At 43.9% G+C, this 19,073-nt stretch overlaps 1 protein-coding gene across 1 annotated transcript in view; it reads right to left on the reverse strand.

Moving 5' to 3' along the window:
• The window catches only part of ARID5B (AT-rich interaction domain 5B), a 129,165-nt gene that overhangs the window by 17,455 nt on the left and 92,637 nt on the right, over window positions 1–19,073 (reverse strand). The window contains exon 4 of the mRNA XM_061556560.1: window positions 15,543–15,836. Within this exon, the coding sequence (XP_061412544.1) occupies window positions 15,543–15,836 (294 nt within the window). The remainder of the gene's footprint in view (window positions 1–15,542; window positions 15,837–19,073) is intronic.

Below are 19,073 nucleotides of genomic sequence, written 5' to 3' on the forward strand. Positions count from 1 at the left end.
TAGTGCAGGATGACGTCATCGTTGTTGAACCCCATCAGGTTTCGAGATCAGAGGTGGTGGGGGGGTATTGTAATTATATAATAGATTAGTAATCAGTTAATTAGTATGTGATTCCTCTATAAGGAATTGTAATATGTATTGTGTATTACTTAATAATACGCTTCCAGGCTGTGCTAATTCTGTAGGTATCAGAGCGGTTAAAATTATTTGTATTTTTCTCAATTTAGATGGATTCTCTAATTAACGGTGGGCTCAAGAAGTAACTAATTGGAGTTTTGTTAACGTGACACATTTTTTACTGATTGGCCGTGTCGGGTGGTGGAGGGTTGAGACATATTCATAATAACGAGAACGAACCCAAAAATCTTTTTTTGGAGATTACATTATTGAAATGAAATAAGGATGATCAGAATGTTTTAGTAACATCCACTTTGCACCCGAGAAAATGCTCTATGCTCGTGTCCCAAACGATAGTTCCACCCACAACTAATTCAACGAGGAAATTCAACGTTTGCCTCCAATCCGAATGAGGATGTTAAGGAAGCATCAGGATAGCAGATGAATGTTTACTTACACTGTGAGACAACACTAGAACATATGGAAGTTGCTTTCTAAAACTACAAAGCAAATGGAGTTAATTTTAACTTCAACAGCAGCAAAGGCAAAAACCCAAAGATAATTGATTTGGCACTCACTCATTTACTTACAAGGCTCTGAGCCAATGGTGGAAATTCCACATTTCCATGACGGGGGCCAGTTTTCCCATGCCACCGCCACTGTTGACTTTAAATTGAAGTGCTGTGTACGTGATTGACCACAGAAGGACGATAGACTGAGCTGACCCCTGGATTTGAACTTGCACCCCCCTTCTGATTCATGAGCCGACTGCTCTGAACCACAGTGACGTACAAAACAGATCTTAAATGCGATCACTTTCCCAAAACTAAAACGTTATGCCCTTTCTGCATCTAACATCACTTTTCACTATTTGCATTCCAATTCAAATCTTCATCAGTACGCAATTTCACTTCAACTTTATTTCACGATTTGAAAACCAATTTGTCTACAAAATGAGCTGCATACGCAATCACACTAAAAACTTGCTTACAGGAAAATTATTTCCTCAAATGAGAATTGTTTTGTCACGGACGGTAATTTTAAAAAATTCTAGACTTTTGGGGTTATGGCATTAACCGTGCAAATCGATGACCTTCTGGTAACATTGGCATCCTTTTGCTAAATTTCTCACTGCAGATTATGGGAATCGAACCTTCGGATCCAGAGAAACAGGTTCAGTGGTGGTCACACTCACTGCTTGACTACACAGGAGCCTTTATTACTTTAAATTTTGTGCACGTTTGTTCATTTCATGATATATGAGGGGGACATTTTTAGATTTCTCTGCTCATGTCAACCGGCAGCCCTTTACATTAGAGACCAATATCTCTATTGACTTACGCACAATGATGGTGCTCATTTGATCAATGCCACAGAAATTATGACATGAGTCAACATTAAAACTGGGATTTGATCTCACAAAGCTGTTGCAAGTCAGGTGCTCTGCCACAGCAACACCCAGCCAGGTCATGACCAACGACAAACCGTGTGCGCACGCAAGCGGGTATTTTTTCATTACTCAGCCAATTTTTTTTTTATCGACGACGCACACAGTAGTAAATACAATTTTAAAAAGCACCTGCAAGTTTTGCAAACGCAGCGATTCTGATTGTGGCCACTGACCTGCAGCGGCGAGATGATGTCGTGGGAGGGCACGTTTCTACTCGGCAGTATTTACGAAAATCCCGACTTCACGTTTTGCAGATGGTTCGTATTTCATTTCACCCTCCTCCGTTTAACCACCGCTGGGCAGCTGCCTCTACGCTCGCCACTTTATCTATTTCCGACGATCAAAAACTAATCCTGCCGTGAAGCAGCGCTCGCACTTCGCGATGCATGTCGGCGGCGGGAACCTCGCCAAACCTCCGATCCACAGCCAGTCCAACTTCCTCAACTCAAAAAAAAACCACACTCATCAGTCCTACGGTGTGAACCTCACGGCTCGTCTACGGACGACATCGCCGCGAGCCTCCCTCAGCGCCACTCCGCCGCGACTGGGCTGCCCTCCACACCACGCTCGCCCCACTCCTTCACTCCGCGCGCGTGCGCCGTCTTCACCCAAATTCAAACGGCTCGCATGCTTTGATAAGCGGCAAACATTCTAGGAAGCGGCGCTTTTGCGTGCACCGCCGCACGCCTGCGAAGGTGCCGACGGCTGTTTATTGAAACTTCCGCAAGAGCCCGCCGCTCGGCCCGCCCGCCCGCCCGCCCGCCCGCCCCCTCTCAGGTCTCGCGAGCGGCAACGATGGTGCCGCTCGCCGCCGCCGCGTTCAGCGTCCCGGCCGACGTCGCTCGTCGGTAATGGGGAGTGGGCGTAGCGAAATGAACCCCTTCAAGTAAACAAAAGGTTTTTAAAAAGGCAAGAATACGAGAACGAGGAAAAACGTGGTCTCTCGAAAGAATGAAACTGGTCTGAAAATCACAAAGCCAATCTTTGAAAGTCACCGCGGATGTGGCAACATGGCAGCTACTCTTGGGTAAAAATGCCACGCGCACGAAAAGCGCGGGGGGCATTGTACATTTACAAATCGGCTTATCAGAATTACAATCTTATGCAGAACATGCTTCATGCAAATCAATATTGTGAAATTATGAAATTTTTATCGTGCCACTCTGCTCGTACTTCCTTGCATAAACAGCTGCGGGCTAAGGTAGCGAAGTGGGGGGTGGATGGCTGTGGGGGTTGTTGATGTGGTTGGGGAATAGTTGGGGGAGAGAGGGAGAGGCTGCGGGACAGAGGGGGATTAATCAAGAGGCAGGATTAGCTACATTCTTCTATTTTACTTCCAATGCTTGCAAACTAAGGGCCCCTATGTAAAAAAAAGATACGGGGCCATGCATCAGACCAGGCCAGTGTAAACTTGGTGCAGTGAACTAACACAGTTGCAGCATTTCTTGTAATATTCTTTTTTTTGGGTGGGGGGGGGGATTACAAGAATGTGGCCGTGCCACTCGTGTCTTAAACAGCAACGTCACATTATGGACACGTGTGTGTGTGCGCACACATGCATGTTGCTTTGAGTGCCCTGAACTTGTCATCACACATCCACGATGTGACGACGCTTGGCTAAAGACACATTAAGGTGACGGGGCTTCCTGTGAAGTACACGCTGTAACTCTTTACAAGTTGTGCACCAAACGACACTTTTTTTTATATCTCCCTAGGTCTTCTGAAAATCTAAATTACAAGTCAAATAGTATGTTTTATTAATAAACTAGCTAATCTCTCTCTGTCCATCTTCCTTTGCCTCTCTATTTTCTGCTCTGCCTGTCCATCTCACTCTGTCCGTGTCTTTCTGTCTCCCGCCGTCCCTCTCTCTCTCTCTCGTCTCTCTCATTCTTCTCCCGTTGTCTCTGTTGCAATGTCTCCCCTCGGTTTCTGCAGCTCATCTCTCTTTGTCGCTCTCCCTCATCACGTGCTCATGGTGGGGATTGTTCTTGTTGTCACAGCTCTTCTCCCCCTTCCCTGCGCCGAGGCCTGCAGTGACCGTGTAACTACAGAGGCCCAAAGTGCTCAATAACATTTGGCTTCACATTTCTTCTGTTGCTTCAAATCGGACCGAATACGGATTTCCCAACAAACGAGCTTGAATTCGGCTCAAATTTAAGGCAACGTGAGCATTCGGCACCAGCCGGAGTTTTCATAAACACGCAGCAAATGCCATTCTGCGTTCAAGATAAACATTGAGCTTGAATAATCAGTCGTGCATTCACAGTCCACGTATTAATGCGAACTTCAAACGGAATTTTCTCAAGCTGAATACCAACTGTATCTTTCGCTGTGAAAGAATGACACGTTTTCTCAATGAAAATAAGTAAATTTTAAAATATCAATGTCCTGGTCATAAAAGAAAAGTTTGTGGGGAATAATAGCCATTTTCTGTACTTTTGAGGCATAAGCAATTAGGAAATAACACTTACTACCCAGGAACAAAAAATAACTAAATTTGTAACACAGTAAATCTTGACTTAAAACTTTCGTGACTGCAGGAATTCAGATTCTATGGTTCTTTCGGTAAAGTCCCATAGAAAGAAAAAAAATTACAACAAAATAATAAAAATTAAAATAAAGTGAATAAAAATAATAAAGGAACAAAAACATGTTTTGTTACACAAGTGTATAATCAGTAAATCATAGTAACGTGTCGAACAGCAGCTGGCTATGCTGTCTAATACCGGCGGGAAGAACACAGAGCTGCTCAATTAATTTCTGGGAGAAGCTCCCAGCAGCACGTGGAGGCATCGGATATCGCGCCGACCACACAGTCACAGCCCCCCGAAGCCACATCGCAGAGCGTCCACTCCACATCCAAACGAGAAGCTGCGGGCAATTGTTTAGCAGCTCCGTTGGCAGACCTTTAGCCAGCGCTAAGTTACTCACGCCCGAGGGAAATACGTGCCGAGTCGATCCTCTAAACGCCGCAATGAACACAAACGACAGTCCCTGCGAGGGGCCCCGCCTTCTACAATCCAACGCCTCTGGTAAAGCTCCTTCTCTGTGCTGGAGACGGTAGAGTCATGGACCGCTGTAATAATTTACTACAGTTACAGGTCTTAACCATACTTCACCACGCTGCTCAGTGCTAATTAAGGGCAGCGCCCAGGGATCGGGTTTAATGACTCGCCACTGATTTTAGCCGTGGCCGGACACTGAACACAGGTCATCAGAGTTCACAGTGCAGTGCGTCGATCACTGCGCAACACGGACTCTTATCTCCCATGCCCTGCAACACCCCCCCCGCATCCTCCCTGGGTAGCTCTCAGATTGAGGCTGGTGTTGAAGTGACCTACACTGAACATTACAAACAGACACATCACAGCAACAACAAACACTCAATTGTTATTTCACCCACCTCGTCTTGTGCGATTCTCACAGACTGAAGTCTCTGGACCACCCTATTGTCGACCAGCCAACCGTGCCAACCGCACAGTGGAGCGCGCTCATTCGCTGTTGGGTACAGCTGGGCTGGTGTTAAATATGAAATTCATAAACACGTTATCAGCACTGGCGATGATGAAACCTCCCCCACCCGCTGTAGGATGAGAGTTGACGCGCGAGGGTGCGGCACTGTTTCCGATTACGATCTTCACTTGGGTCGTCTTAGGTTGGCAACTTGTGGCAGCATTCTTGCGCAAATTTTTACACAGTCATCTGAGTGTTTTCTAATTTAAACCTCAAGTTTTGCATGATGCTTATTTATTTAATTCCGCTCCTCCCCCGCTTTATCGCAACTGTGCTAAAATGACAGCGACCGCTTCAGTAAGTTTTGAACCCTAATATAACCGACATTCAAATGGTATTCAAATGTTCTGTTGATTTTATCTTAAAAAATATGAAAATTGTATGATATAAGACTGTAATAAATGAGACATCTATATATATAAAAACTATATCATCGGACCGTGTTTGCCAGTATCAAAGTATGAAAAATAATACTAGGTTTGACCATTTCTGGCACTAAAACAGGTGCTAAGATGTTCAAATACCAAATAGATTCCTTTTGCATTAACCAAACGTACTTGCGGTGAACATGCAAACAACCATGCTCTGATAATATATGCAATGTCTTTGAAACTGATTGGCCTACATTATCACCAGTGTCATACCAGCGAACGGCAAAAGTCAAACAGCAACAAAGCCAATGCACGTATCACAGCATGGAGAGCTCCAGGCAAGCAGCTATGATACGTGCATTATCAGAGCATGTTTTGTTTGCATGTTCACCGCAAGTGCGTGTGGTTAATGCAAACTTAATTACTTGCAAAAGGAATCTATTTGGTGTTTGAACATCTTAACACCTCCTGTTTAATTGCCAGAAAGTGTAAAACGTCGTCTTATTTTGCAAAAAAAAGTACGAATCAAATAACAATATTATGTTTCGCGGAGAAGACCTAGCATAGCGTCAAATTACATTACATTAAAAACCTCGGGGGAATCAGCAATGATGGATTGGCCTTCAAATATAACCCTCCGAAAACAGAATGCGTCAAAATAACTATCGAGAATTGAATATTTTAATTGTGCTGCTAATGGCATATGTAACATCCTGTCAAATAGTATATACGGGGGGGGGGGGGAATAAAAACTCCTCCCATAAATATGTATTGGCACTCGCCATTATTCAGTGTGTTACATAAACACGCACAAAAGGTTACAAAACACAGAGGTGTGCAGACGAAGACGTGGGAATTGCTCAAGAAGCAGTGGCTCATTGTAAATTCTGTCAGAGCAGCATTAAGCGGCAGCGTCTTAGACGATCGCGGCAGGGACCAAACCTGACCTCGTCTAGATTTACACAGCGCGTTATTCCAAGGCGCTTCACAACAATTACAAGATTGTTCATAGTGTGATAACGGTTGAAATACAGAGTGGGGTTATTAAAAAGAGGACGCCCAGCACTTCCCCCCCGGCCCCGCCTCTGCCTATCGGACATCGGTGTGAGGAACACGAAATATAAAAAAGCGAAGTTTATTTTCTGGAAACGGGCAGCACCCTGGTCCCATCAACCGCGGCGATGCTGTGGCGGTGACCGTGCACGAGAGAGCGAGCGAGGAGGCAGAAGGGGGCGGCTGTCTCTGTTACGGTGGGAAAAAAAATACTTAAATGAGCCCCCGACCGCGTGTTCAGAAGAGGAAGCCGGTGGTTTTTTTTTGCTGTCATTAATTTTGGGAGCTTTGTAGTTGGATGACCGTTTTGTGCTTTTTCCGCATTCATTCATTTGTTGCTATATATATATAGCAGGGTTCTGTTCAAACAAACGAACATGTGACCGACTAAATAAAAAACGACTTTTTGAAAATGTCACGCATTCTTTCCAACACATTTCTATTATTTTTTAATTATTGAAATGTGTTGTTTCCCAGTAGCCCGTGGTCAAACTAATTTTACAGACACTCTGATGTGCCTATTCTTAGTTAGACAGGCAAAAGTCAAAAGTAAGAGTGCCTGTCTCCTCAAACGGTACGCTCATCTCAACTGGCAGTTCTCAGCCTGAAGTAAACATTACACATTCCTATGACAGGGACCGGTCTTTTAAAAAAAAACATTCAAATCTTTGGCAGAACAGTGCAAACATTCATGTTAGAGAATGGCCCCACAAAAAGTGGATATCGCAAAACTACCTTTGAGATCCCGTCAATTGATCTCTCGTACGCTCAGTCGAATGCAGCACTTTCCCAGCCGCTCGATTATGACAGTCAAACCGATGTTTGCAATTCGACAGAACCTGGTTTATTTTCACAGGTCGTGGCCTGGATTCGAGCCCTGGTTCACAAGAGACTCGAGCTCAGCGACCTGATCTCTGAAACACCTGAGCACCTCAGACAGGGACCAGTCTTAATTAAAACAACACCGTTGACCTCCCACTAGACTGTGTGCACAATATATCAACTCCGGAGGACCAATGGGCTGAGCCGATGCCACACGAGTACTTCAACTCGCATCTTTTGGACTGTGAGACAACAACACCTTTGACCCAAGCTAAAAACTTAGACGAGACATTGTTATCGTGCATAATTCTGCACTCGCAATAAGGGGAGACAATTCAAGATGCAGGATTTAAGCATTTTGATCTAAACAATAAAACAAGCCTGTACGTCCCCAAACAGTCACGAAGTTCTGTCAAGAACGCACACAATTGGTTTAAGAGCAATTGAAGGAAGTGTGGAAAATTAACGCAATGGACGTAATAAGGGGCCGTTGTGAACATTTACCGCTGACCTTCTCGCATGGCCGCGTGGCACCAGGCGGGGAGAGGTTTTATGTTAACACTTAGGCCGCGTTAACAAACCGGCATGCTCAATAAACTGTCACACTGATAAAAAAAAACATTCACAGTTTGATCAGATGCTTTGTGTGGTGGTGATAATAATAACACAAGCTTTATTAAATGCGTGCCAATTATTTGAAGCCGCCACATGTGCTGCACATTTATATATTCATGTTGTAATTTCCCCGAGCGTATTCACTTTGAATAGTCTGAAATTCATTACCGGGGTTTAGGAAATGATTTCATTTGACGATCTTACGTAACAAAACATAGTTGTGGGCCATTAAATCAGTACACAAAACGCCCTCGCGTAAATTCCTTTCTTTGACATTAAACATCGTTGGCAAATCCTTTCCTGATTGACTATGCTGGTTATGTTATTGACCATCGGCAAATACAATTTTAATTATTCTCCACACACGGGTCATACACTAATTACACACACATACACTATATCTTTAATTGTATAAAAATATACACGTTGTATGTATAATAGATTAAATATATTTTACAGATTCTTACATAACAAGCTAAATAAACATTGGGCGGAGTGGTGGCGCTAGTGTTAGCACACTGCGATACGACCCCGGCGATCTGCGAGTTCATTTCTCGGCCACTGCTAACATGACTGACGAATGGTGACTGAACCAGTCCTAGTCCTGGATCAGTCCTCTGCCCATCAATGGTGCTGTATTGTCGACAAACTCCCACGACTCGTACAACATGGGGAAGGCTTCCATTAAGTCGTGTATCGACCAGGACTGCTGTTAATCAAATAAATCAGTCAATAAAGCTTATCCTTATCTGTAGGAACATTGCTCACTAACTGTCGGCATGGCTATTGTTGATAATTTTGGTGATGACGATATTGAATAGTGCTGGAAATCCCACATTCTTATGTCAGGGCTGTCTGCCTGTCCACATGGCAGCACTGCAGAGTTCACATATTTAATTGACACAGGAAGGTTATTAGGCTGAGTCAACCACAGACTAGGACCTGAATTCACAACCTCCTGGGGAGGAAGTTAAGCGCTCTGCCACAGTGCCAAAGAATAAGTGGACTGAAATGTAGTTGTGAGAGACCTGCTGTGGTCCAAACCTATACCGATTTTTAGTGACGTGCTTAGAATTCAAGCCTCTGCCACAAATGATGATGAGTCTGGCCAATGTCATCATCATCGTCACGATACATGGGGAAATAGCCGTCAGTGTCAATTGGACATTTAGTAATTTATTTACACTTTTCTCTGTCTTGTGCCAATACTCTCAAGTAGTGGCCACATCTTTCTGGCAACGATCTCGTGTCGTCGTCGTCAAGCCGTTCTCTGTCAGATCTTCCTCTTTCCAGGTTCCTTCCTTCTTTCCACACAATTTTCATTTTCCTGTTGTTGTCCATCCTACTACTAATGTGTCCAAACAGTGCCAGTTTCCTTCTCATAACTGCTGGCAACATCACATTGTCTACTTCTACATGCAACCTTTTGCTTACTTCTACGTTGGTCACTCCTGGGGTCCAGCTTAGACGCAGTATCCTGGCCAATGTGGGTGGTGAATAAAACAAACTATGGACCATATACTCTTTGGTTCTTTCGGTAAAGTCGCGTATAAAGAGAAAATAATAAATTAAATAATAGCATACGACGTTTCGATTGCAACACAAGCAATCGTCATCAGGTATAAAAGAAATAGAAAACAAACCAAAATTTCTGGAAGAACGTAATCAACCAGGTAGGGTGTTGACTGTTATGTTAGCCGACTCTCTGTGTTGTATTGCATTATATTTCTAAGTATACGAGGTTTGTTTTCTATTTCATTTATACCTGATGATGATTGCTTGTGTTGCAATCGAAACGTCGTATGCTATTATTTAATTTATTATTTTCTCTTTATACGCGACTTTACCGAAATAACCAAAGAATAATTGCTGCAGTCACGAAAGCTCCAAATTAAGTATGGACCATATAAGTAAACCGCTGCTATCCGTGTGCCTTCTACGGAGGAATGGCAAAACCATGCAGACTCTCTCCCAAAGTCATCTTGTGGCCAGCAGACCTCGACATTGGCATCTGGCTGCTGAACACATTAACACAACCGTCGTACGCAAGAAATCGAATTAAAACATGCCAAGGCTGTAATAACGAAGAGTTCAATGTTTCAAATTCAAAGATGACAATCCTGGCAATAGGGTTTGTAAGTTACAAGGAAGTTAATCATGTGTATATAGGCAGCATATAATCTTGGTGACATTCCTAAAGTGCATGCCTCATTGTTCTTTTTAAATAAAAAATTAAAAAAAGACATTTATGGTTATTGCGTTTATGTTGTTGGGAGCTACCTAAGGAAAAACAAGACTTTGTGTATTATTTGAATTAATAGAAGTTGCAAAAACTCTTCTGGTAATCTGGAAACAAAAAAAATACATACAGGGAAAACACCCCGATCTGTGTCCCCACATATAAATACAAACAAGTTTTGATTAAGCGAGCAAAACGTGAGTACAGTTTGGACCTGCTAAGTTGGTGTTAAAAGTTATACAAGTTGTCAATGAAGAAACAATGCAAAGCCGACCTGCACAATTACGTTTAACTGTTATTATGTTTGTTACGCTCGCTTACCCAGGAAAGGCTAACCGAGTGAAGTGACAAATTTTTTCTGGAGGAGTCCTGCCATATTTTAGTAGTGGGGGGGGGGGGGGGGGGAATGATTGAAATCTAAAATGCAAATTCAGTAATTACATTTTTAAATAAATAGAGAACGTCACATTGATGGCTGCGCGCACTGCGGTACTTGTATTCGTGTCCATTAGAACGCATCGAGCCAAAGAGACGGGACGCTCTAAACGCGGAACACGACTGCGGCACTCAATGCGCTGTGATGCGTCGTGCAATTATACAAATATAAATTGACACAAACAGACCGCCTCACTTTGGACGGCTGCGATAGGACAGCGAGGGCTTCTTCCCCCGTGCGCCGATGCAGTCTTGGACAGACACGGCTGCATTCGCCTGCACGGCTCTGGCAATCATTATTTATTTATATTAGGTGACCTGCTTACGTTTTTCGATTTAAAGCTTTCGTGACTGCAGGGATTCATCTTCTTGGTTCTTTCGGTAAAGTCACGTAGAAGGGAAGTAATAAAATAATAAAAATATTACTTCCCTTCTACGTGACTTTACCGAAAGAACCAAGAAGATGCTTACGTTTTCTTTATATTTTTTCCACTTCTATCGTCCCTTGCATTGTTCGCTGTTGTATAACTTACGGGAACCGCCCATGGTGGACATCTGTGAAAAAGAGCCTCAGAGCTCATCTCATTCCTCCTGCAGTCAAAATAAACGTTCTGATTCTGAACTTCTCGGCATTGCCGCCGGCACCCCCAACAACACGGCATTGCACCAAGCCGCTAACTAAACAGAAACACTATTTTTTATTTAACACTCTTTCGTTCTTTCGGTAAAGTCACGAAGGTATAAAATAAAATAAGGCCCACTGAGCTATGGAGATCTTTTTCAGAAGCGATCTGGCAACAAATGATAGCTCAACCAAGTGGCTTAACACGTGGAAATGTATAGCAGCCAAATTATCTCAACGCATGTTTGTAAATGAGGAGGAAAAACCCAGAGGACCTGGAGAAAAATCCACGCGACAACTGGGAGAACATGCAAACTCCAAATATACAGCAGGCGTCAGGGTCGGGATCGAACCCACGACCTCCTGTATAGCAGGCGAGGTAGTTAACATCTCGCCACCGTGGCACCCACTTACACTAGACTCAAGTCTTCAATCCCCAGGGCCCACATCACAACCAAGCCTACATGCTGGCCAAGACAATTGATACTCTTAGTTCTTTCGGTAAAGTAACGTAGGTAAAAAATGAAATTAAAATTAATTAAAAAAAATACAGTTTCTTCAGGTGAAACAGTTTCACCTGAAGACGGAAGCTTGTGTTGCCTCCGAAACGTCGTGATTTTATTGTTTTTATTTTTCATTTTTATTAATTTTAATTTCATTTTTTACCTACGTGACTTTACCGAAAGAACTAAGAGTATGAATCCTTGCAGTCACGAAAGCTTCAAATCTAGAATCAAGACAATTGACTTAACTTTTTCACCCTGTGAAGTAATATGGTTTATGAATGTAATTTAAAGGCCGAAGCTGGCCATTTTTTTATCGTTTAGATTACGTAAACTTGTGGGCCGCTCTTGGGACATGAGCCCTAATTTGGACAGCGCTGGTTTAGATTTTTAGTTTAGATTCTTCGTGACAATGCATTTTTTTAAACTTATTTGACAAAATTATTCTCAAATAAAACAAAGAAAGGGGAAGAGGGTGCAGACATTTATAAAACTCCTAAGATTTTTTGTTCACACATTGTGGTCATGCTTTTTTTGAGCCAAGTCAAAAGTCATTGTTGGCACATATATCATCATGATAACAGTCAGAATGAACTCATATGGGCTCGCAAATTACTCAAGTCCTGTGAAACACTCACAGACAACAGACCACTGCAGTTTTATTTATAATGTGGACAATATTTTTATTATCTTTAAATGCCCACTCCAGTCTTACCCAAAACCTCAAACTGACCCTTAATTCTATTTATACCAAATCATCCACAACCATAACCCTAACCCTATTCTTAGACTTAAGCCCAGCCCCAACCATAATCCCAATCCTATCCTTATAAAATTAATCCTAACCCTCAATCCTATCCATAACCTTGACCTTTATTCTAACCTCAGTTAAACCCTATGCATACCATGTCTCCCAGGTCTTGTTTGCAAAAGACACACACACGTACAGTGTTCTCAATGGAACTCTTACACCGAATACAGAAAATAAATCGGGGTCGGTACTCACGTTCGGCAAGTTCACTTGCGGGACAGGGCGCGTGGCTCTAGACTAGAAGATGTTAAACTCGCGTTATATAGCACTCCATTAGCCAGCCGCTCCGCTCTGTGCCCGTGACTCATCACCGACACCACGTGCTTACAACAACCGTGACTCGCATATTTCACTTTGATAAGGGCGCAAGTTCTCTATTGCCGAAAAGACTTGTATCGAAATGCAGCGGGGCTTTTTTATTTTATTTTAACAAAAATATATATTATTTATGCTGCGTTATGCAATATATAAATATTTATTGGCACGCAACAGGGGGAAAAACAGAAGTTCACACGCATGCATTTACATGTATAAATACACATGAAATTATGCTAGTACACACACGCGTGCAGCGTTATACAAAACCGAGCGGTGACGCTGCAGCCAGAGCAAGTGACTCACCACTGGAAATCACAAGAACACGAATAAAAAAATCACAGTTGGGGAGTCACCTCAGCCAATCAGTGCACCCGAGTTTTATCAAATGAGCATTGCTTCCGTTGTTATGGGAAAATGTCCCGTTGATGATCTGGTCTCTGTCTTACGAATGTGGAATTTCCACCGACGGCACCGGGGGGGGGGGGGAGGGGGGGCGCCCATCAAGAGAGATAAACGCCACTCGGCGCTCGTTGGCGTCAGGAGACACGGGACTCTGCGGTTCTCAACCGAGTACGCACTTAGGACTATAATCCACCTGGCAAGCTTAAGTAAAGATTTGCATAAATCAAGTGGTCTGACTTGCATTTGTATACCCTATTTTTTTGTTTGTTAAAGCAAATACACAACACTCAACGAGCTCTCACCAGGTATGCATAAATATACAAATCAATGAATACACATGAATAAACTGACAATAAAACCTGAACAAACCCGACAAAACTTCATGGGGGAAAAACCCACACACAACACACACGTCAACCTGTCGCTCTGCCCACCCAGATGTGACCGTATCTTGCGCTGTACAAAAGCCAGAATCGAACTTTGTGCTTCAACGTCTTTGGCCTAACCACGGAAACTTTCTTTTTTAAACACAATGACTTATGAAGTGCACGTAAGGTAGATGAAAACAGTCTCGTTGCACAAGTAAAAAAAACATCCCATCACAGATTCTCTTTGGGCGATTCATCATCACATATGCGCCCCCTGTGCTTACCGTAAAAGTAAAATAATTTCATTTGGCTTCATGTTTCTCGATTCCATTGTGTTGCTTACTCAAAATTACAGTAGTCTCTGGGGAGGCACGTTTCCATTGGTCTATGCAGAATCGCTGGAATACATTTTATATTACAGCAGTCCTTAATATTGGAAAGCCTGACTTTTTCGTGAGGGGCCAGCATTGTTCAGCCAATTCCTTAATGAGTGTTTTTAGTTTGGGCAAAGATTGAGTGTCTGGCTAAAAACCTCACACACGAGGGAATAACAGTCAAAAGTGCGCACAGATGGGTCACAAACCCGCGTGCTCTACACTGCCTTGTCATAGGCCACCGGGGCTGGCTGGGAATTTCACAACACACGGTGACCTCTGCGTGATCTCCACCAACCCTGCTGAGAGAGCTGCAGCCAAGAGGTGAGAAAAGTAATCAGCTGTGATGCCATGTGACACTCAATTTCTTTCAAAGAGACAATTGTGAAGCAGTTTTCACATAGCCAGTTATTTATATAAATATGTAGATTTTATATATATAGTAACTCGGTTGTCAGTATTTTTTTTCCTTTGATGCGATTTAGTGCCAAGACACCGGCAAACGCTCGCTGACCTCTGTGTAATTCGGTTAACACTTGCGTTAATTCAGTGCTGTAAAAAGATAAATTTCTGCGGTGCAGGTAGCAGTGCTCAGATATGACGGACATGATACAAGCACGAGTGAGGACTCTGGCTTGCAGATCAATGCATCACATCTATTGCGCGTATTTTCACAGCCAGGTCTCAGGAGGACCTCACAGGACCAGACAGATATAGCATCTGGCAGTACCATCACTGACAAAGCGCAGCGGGGGGCACACCCCTGAATGGGGTACATTTTGGAGTGGGCGGTAGTTTTGGTTATACCGTGGACTTTCGTGCAGTTGGACCACTCCTTGGGAATGTCTTATAAATGGTTCAGAGCTTCCGAATGGCGATGAAGGGTGCGCTAGATTTGTCGGGAGTAGGGAGACACTTTGAGAGACGTAGGGATGTGAACGCTTTGGAAATATGGCAATGCGTGCCATTGTGGCATAATACAATTTCAATTGCATTCTAACATTTATTTCATTTTTAGCCATAGCACTGTCAATTTAAACAATTTAAGTTGCAGAGGTGGTTATACATTTTCGCTCTTGTAATATTTTACCTGCCAGTTAACATGCGTTTGATTTAATTCCTCTTATTCCTCTCTATGCACCACTCACTTTTGCAGCGTCACTTTCTCCGCTGTTCTCCCAAACATTGATATGCTTCTATTTGACCTTAAGTCTCTCCCTTACGAAAAACAGCTCTTCTCCCAGTGGGCTCTCACCTTGCGAATCAAAGACCTCACCGAATGAAGCGGACAGAGACTTTAGTTAATTTCCCCACTGCAATTTACCGGGCGGTTACAAAAATCAAACCGAGGACGCCCGCGAAAACATATTATCTAATGAACCATCGCGTTAGTCCAGATAACCCCTCGGCTCGCTCTACCGGACCCGTGCGCGCAAAACATTGCTTGCCAATACAACTCAAAGAACGCGGGAGCGGGCGGGGGGGGTGGGGCGAATTCATATAAAAAGAAAATCCATCCGTAAACTCACGGAGCAGCACGGCGCTGGCGGCGGTGGGGATGCGTGCCAGGCTCGAGTGGTTGAAGGTCTGTCGGCAGAAGAGGACCCGCGAGCCTGGCTTGGGGAGGGCCACCCCGCCGGCGAGCGCACGCAGCGTGGGGTGCGTCGCCCACGCGGCGGCTGCCGGCGCCGCCGCCACCGGCGCCGTCGTCGTTTCGCCCGCCAGCCGTCCCAGCAGCGCGCGGTAGCGGCAGTAGCGCGGATAGCTCAGCACCACCACGTCGGGAGCCGCCTGCTCCGCCGCCGCTACCGCCGCAGTAGGGGCTGCACCAGCAAGAGTAGAGGGGGAGAGTTGGGAGAGAGACGGGCGGCAAATAGAGTGGGAGACGGGGAGGATGGAGTGGGGGGGGGGCGACGTTAGGTCAGACGCAACTCGATAATGAGGCTTTATGTTCAGTGGCAGGCTGTGAAATGAGCGGAAATAACTTTTTTCGACGTTAGCACCCTGCTATGGCTAATGTGCAACGGGCGCATAAATATATTTTGTGCTGTAATGACATCACGCGGCGTGTTTTACATAACGTGTTGTTCGCGGAGATGACAACTTTAAGTGTACTTTAATATATAAATACAGTCGCGGCAAGAGACAAAAACACTTAATTGAATCTTTCACACGGTCGTAGAAAGCGCAATACTGGAGGCCTTGAGCAATGCCATCCTGTTTGGGAACTAAAGATGAATTGCTCTCGCCTTGCCATTTAAATTGCCATCAAGGGCTTGTAAATGAAAGTCAGGGGTTTAATTAACTAAATCCGTACTTGTGCGACGCCCCGAAATAGATGAAAACCATCCAGATGGAAACTGTCCCAATTATAACCCCATTAAAACATCCCGGAGATGCGCGCAATACACTTGGTGTTGATGGAGTGTGCGGCAATCGCACTTGAATTTGCCGCAGTGTCTTCACACCTCTTGTAAATAGTATTTGCACCTAATCCAAATAAATAAAACTTGCTTTTTGACATTAATGAGAATCTATTTCGATGAGTATTCTCACGGTTAATGTAACAATATCAACCGCTGCGCACGTTGTAGCAAACACAAGGCAAGTGAATGTGCAAACATGCAAATTAATGCTGCGCTACCATAAATAAATATATGTACAGTTTTTTGTTACATAGAAATAATAACAACGTGCATTTTTGTTTGTAAGATTTCACTTTGTCAAATGAGTACGTAATAATAAAAATCAACGCATGTAATGCTGCAAAGGTGATTAAATACCCACACACACAGGTCGATAACAAGACGTAAATTAATCAGAGATATCGCACCCTTTTAACGAAAAATATTAAAACACAGGGTTCGTCACAAACCAATAACTCAAGAAGAAAAACAACAACTGACAATTAACATTTGCCACGAAACGGAAGCAGCAAGTGAGATGGACTTGGCCTAAAACTGCTGTACGATACTCCATCCTTATTCACAAACTTGCAATCCATGATATTGGCTATCTGCCAATCGCATCTGGAACTCTAAACGACTACTGCATCGAGAGAGAGAAAACGTGATGAGATATTAAGTGACGAGAGAAAATGTGATGCGAGAAAGTGATGAGATAAACTGATGAGAGCTAACGTGATGCGATAAAGAGGTGCTATGATAATGTTCACGTATTTAATAGCTTATTTATGTAGTTAAGGTAATTCACATATCATCTGCGAAACACCTTATTTATGAGCATATCCGCAATGAGCATCCCTCGCGAATAACGAGGGAACACTGTAATCTGTGGGGAGACAGGGTTGACGAAATCAGGGCAGGCACGGCCACAATACGGAATGGCAGCGGGGGGTGGCGCAGCAAACGTGCCACACATACAACGCACCACCGAGGCGGTTGGTGAGCGCATGGCAGCGTGGCACCAAGGCAGTGGCATCTGAGTTGCGATCCAGGTCTGGGGTCAACTCGGCGCACAATCTTTTCTGGGGTTAGTATATATAATATATATTTTTTAAGTACCATGCACATCACTTTTTGCGAGGCACCAACAATGGTTGTCCTACAGATATATATTGGTATGAGCCATCGGAATGTGTAATATTCACCACTGGCTCAAATAACAATACTGCAAAGTCAGAATCAGAAAATGTATATGAGCTATAAAGCAATTTTTCACAGATGTCCAGGAGGGGCACAGGGTCAGAACGTGACCTCAACAAAGAATACGATAACAATACAAAAACACGATAGCAGTGCAAAGTACAAGAAAGGTAAACAAATCACCCAAAAACATTCAAATACAACTGAACCATCACCATCCATGCAGACATCGTTTTTTTGATCGCCCATACGTTCAAAAGACACTTTGGCACAAATTAAACTGCTCTCTCTTTGATTACATCGCTACAACATCTGGAGCCGTGCTCACAAAGAATGTGCATATTGTTCCTTCTGTTAAATCGAGGGCAATAATGGCGAGATTATCGTGGGAACTGCTGCTGCTGCCACCACATCCCCGCCGCCATTGCTTCCTTCCTTCTGCCAGATCCTGTAAACGTCGCCGAGCTGACCACCAAATTCACCGAACTCGCCGTTTGACGTGGCTAAGGGGGCCGATATGACAAAGATCCTTCTATTTGGCCTGGAAACATTTCTGTCAACAAGCACTTATTAAGGCCGATGCAGCACGCATGGAGGTATTCAAGCCCCCACCCCCCCATGACATACATGGCTCCCTTCCTTTATTTCTAATTCTCTCATGAAACAACCAATAGACCAATAACGAATTGTACCCAAACCGAATGACCTATACAAATAACATTTGTCTTGGCTTCTCTTCCATTTGAACAATATCCCGTGTGTTCCATGGGGTTGACATCCAACTCCACCACCACCCGTTCTCTTTCCCACTGGGCACATGGTCAAATTTCCAAAGACGTTAAATGCATTTTAGCGACAACAATAACGTAACCACAAATCCAATGTTTTACATTTTAATCAAGATTACCCATTTCTCCAAAACGAAACAGATTTAGTATGAAATAGGAAACCTATATTTGTGCATTTGTCACCGTATATATTACAATATTAAGACTAATAAAAAAACATGTTAGTCCTTGCTGCCATGGTGCAATGGTTGGGACACTGGCAATCTGGAGGTCGTTGGGTCAATCTCACAAGCACGGCAGTCTCAACAACGCGTACATTTCTTAGAGCCCAGGACCAGGCTTGATATCACTCGCCACTCATGTTAGCCAAACAAAACGGGTCGCCAGGCTCGTAGCGCAGTGCATTAACTGCTACGTCACCCCCCCCCGCACCCAGGACACACCCGCACATTCACAAGATACAACAACGACACGCACACCAGAAGCCCACCAGGAAAAGCCCACAGCTGTGCAGCCATACCAAAGACAAAGATCCCCCGTTTAGCCTTAACAGACTGTTGGGACAAGTGCTGTTAGCGAGCACCTATGAAGACCGGAATGGTACACGAGGATGTGGGTGGCCAGCACCACGCCCGACCACCTTTGTCTCCCCAGTGGCGATGTTTAC

This window comes from Lethenteron reissneri, chromosome 22 (assembly GCF_015708825.2).
Source record: "Lethenteron reissneri isolate LAM-NWPU_2019-01 chromosome 22, ASM1570882v1, whole genome shotgun sequence".
Classification (NCBI taxonomy): domain Eukaryota; kingdom Metazoa; phylum Chordata; class Hyperoartia; order Petromyzontiformes; family Petromyzontidae; genus Lethenteron; species Lethenteron reissneri.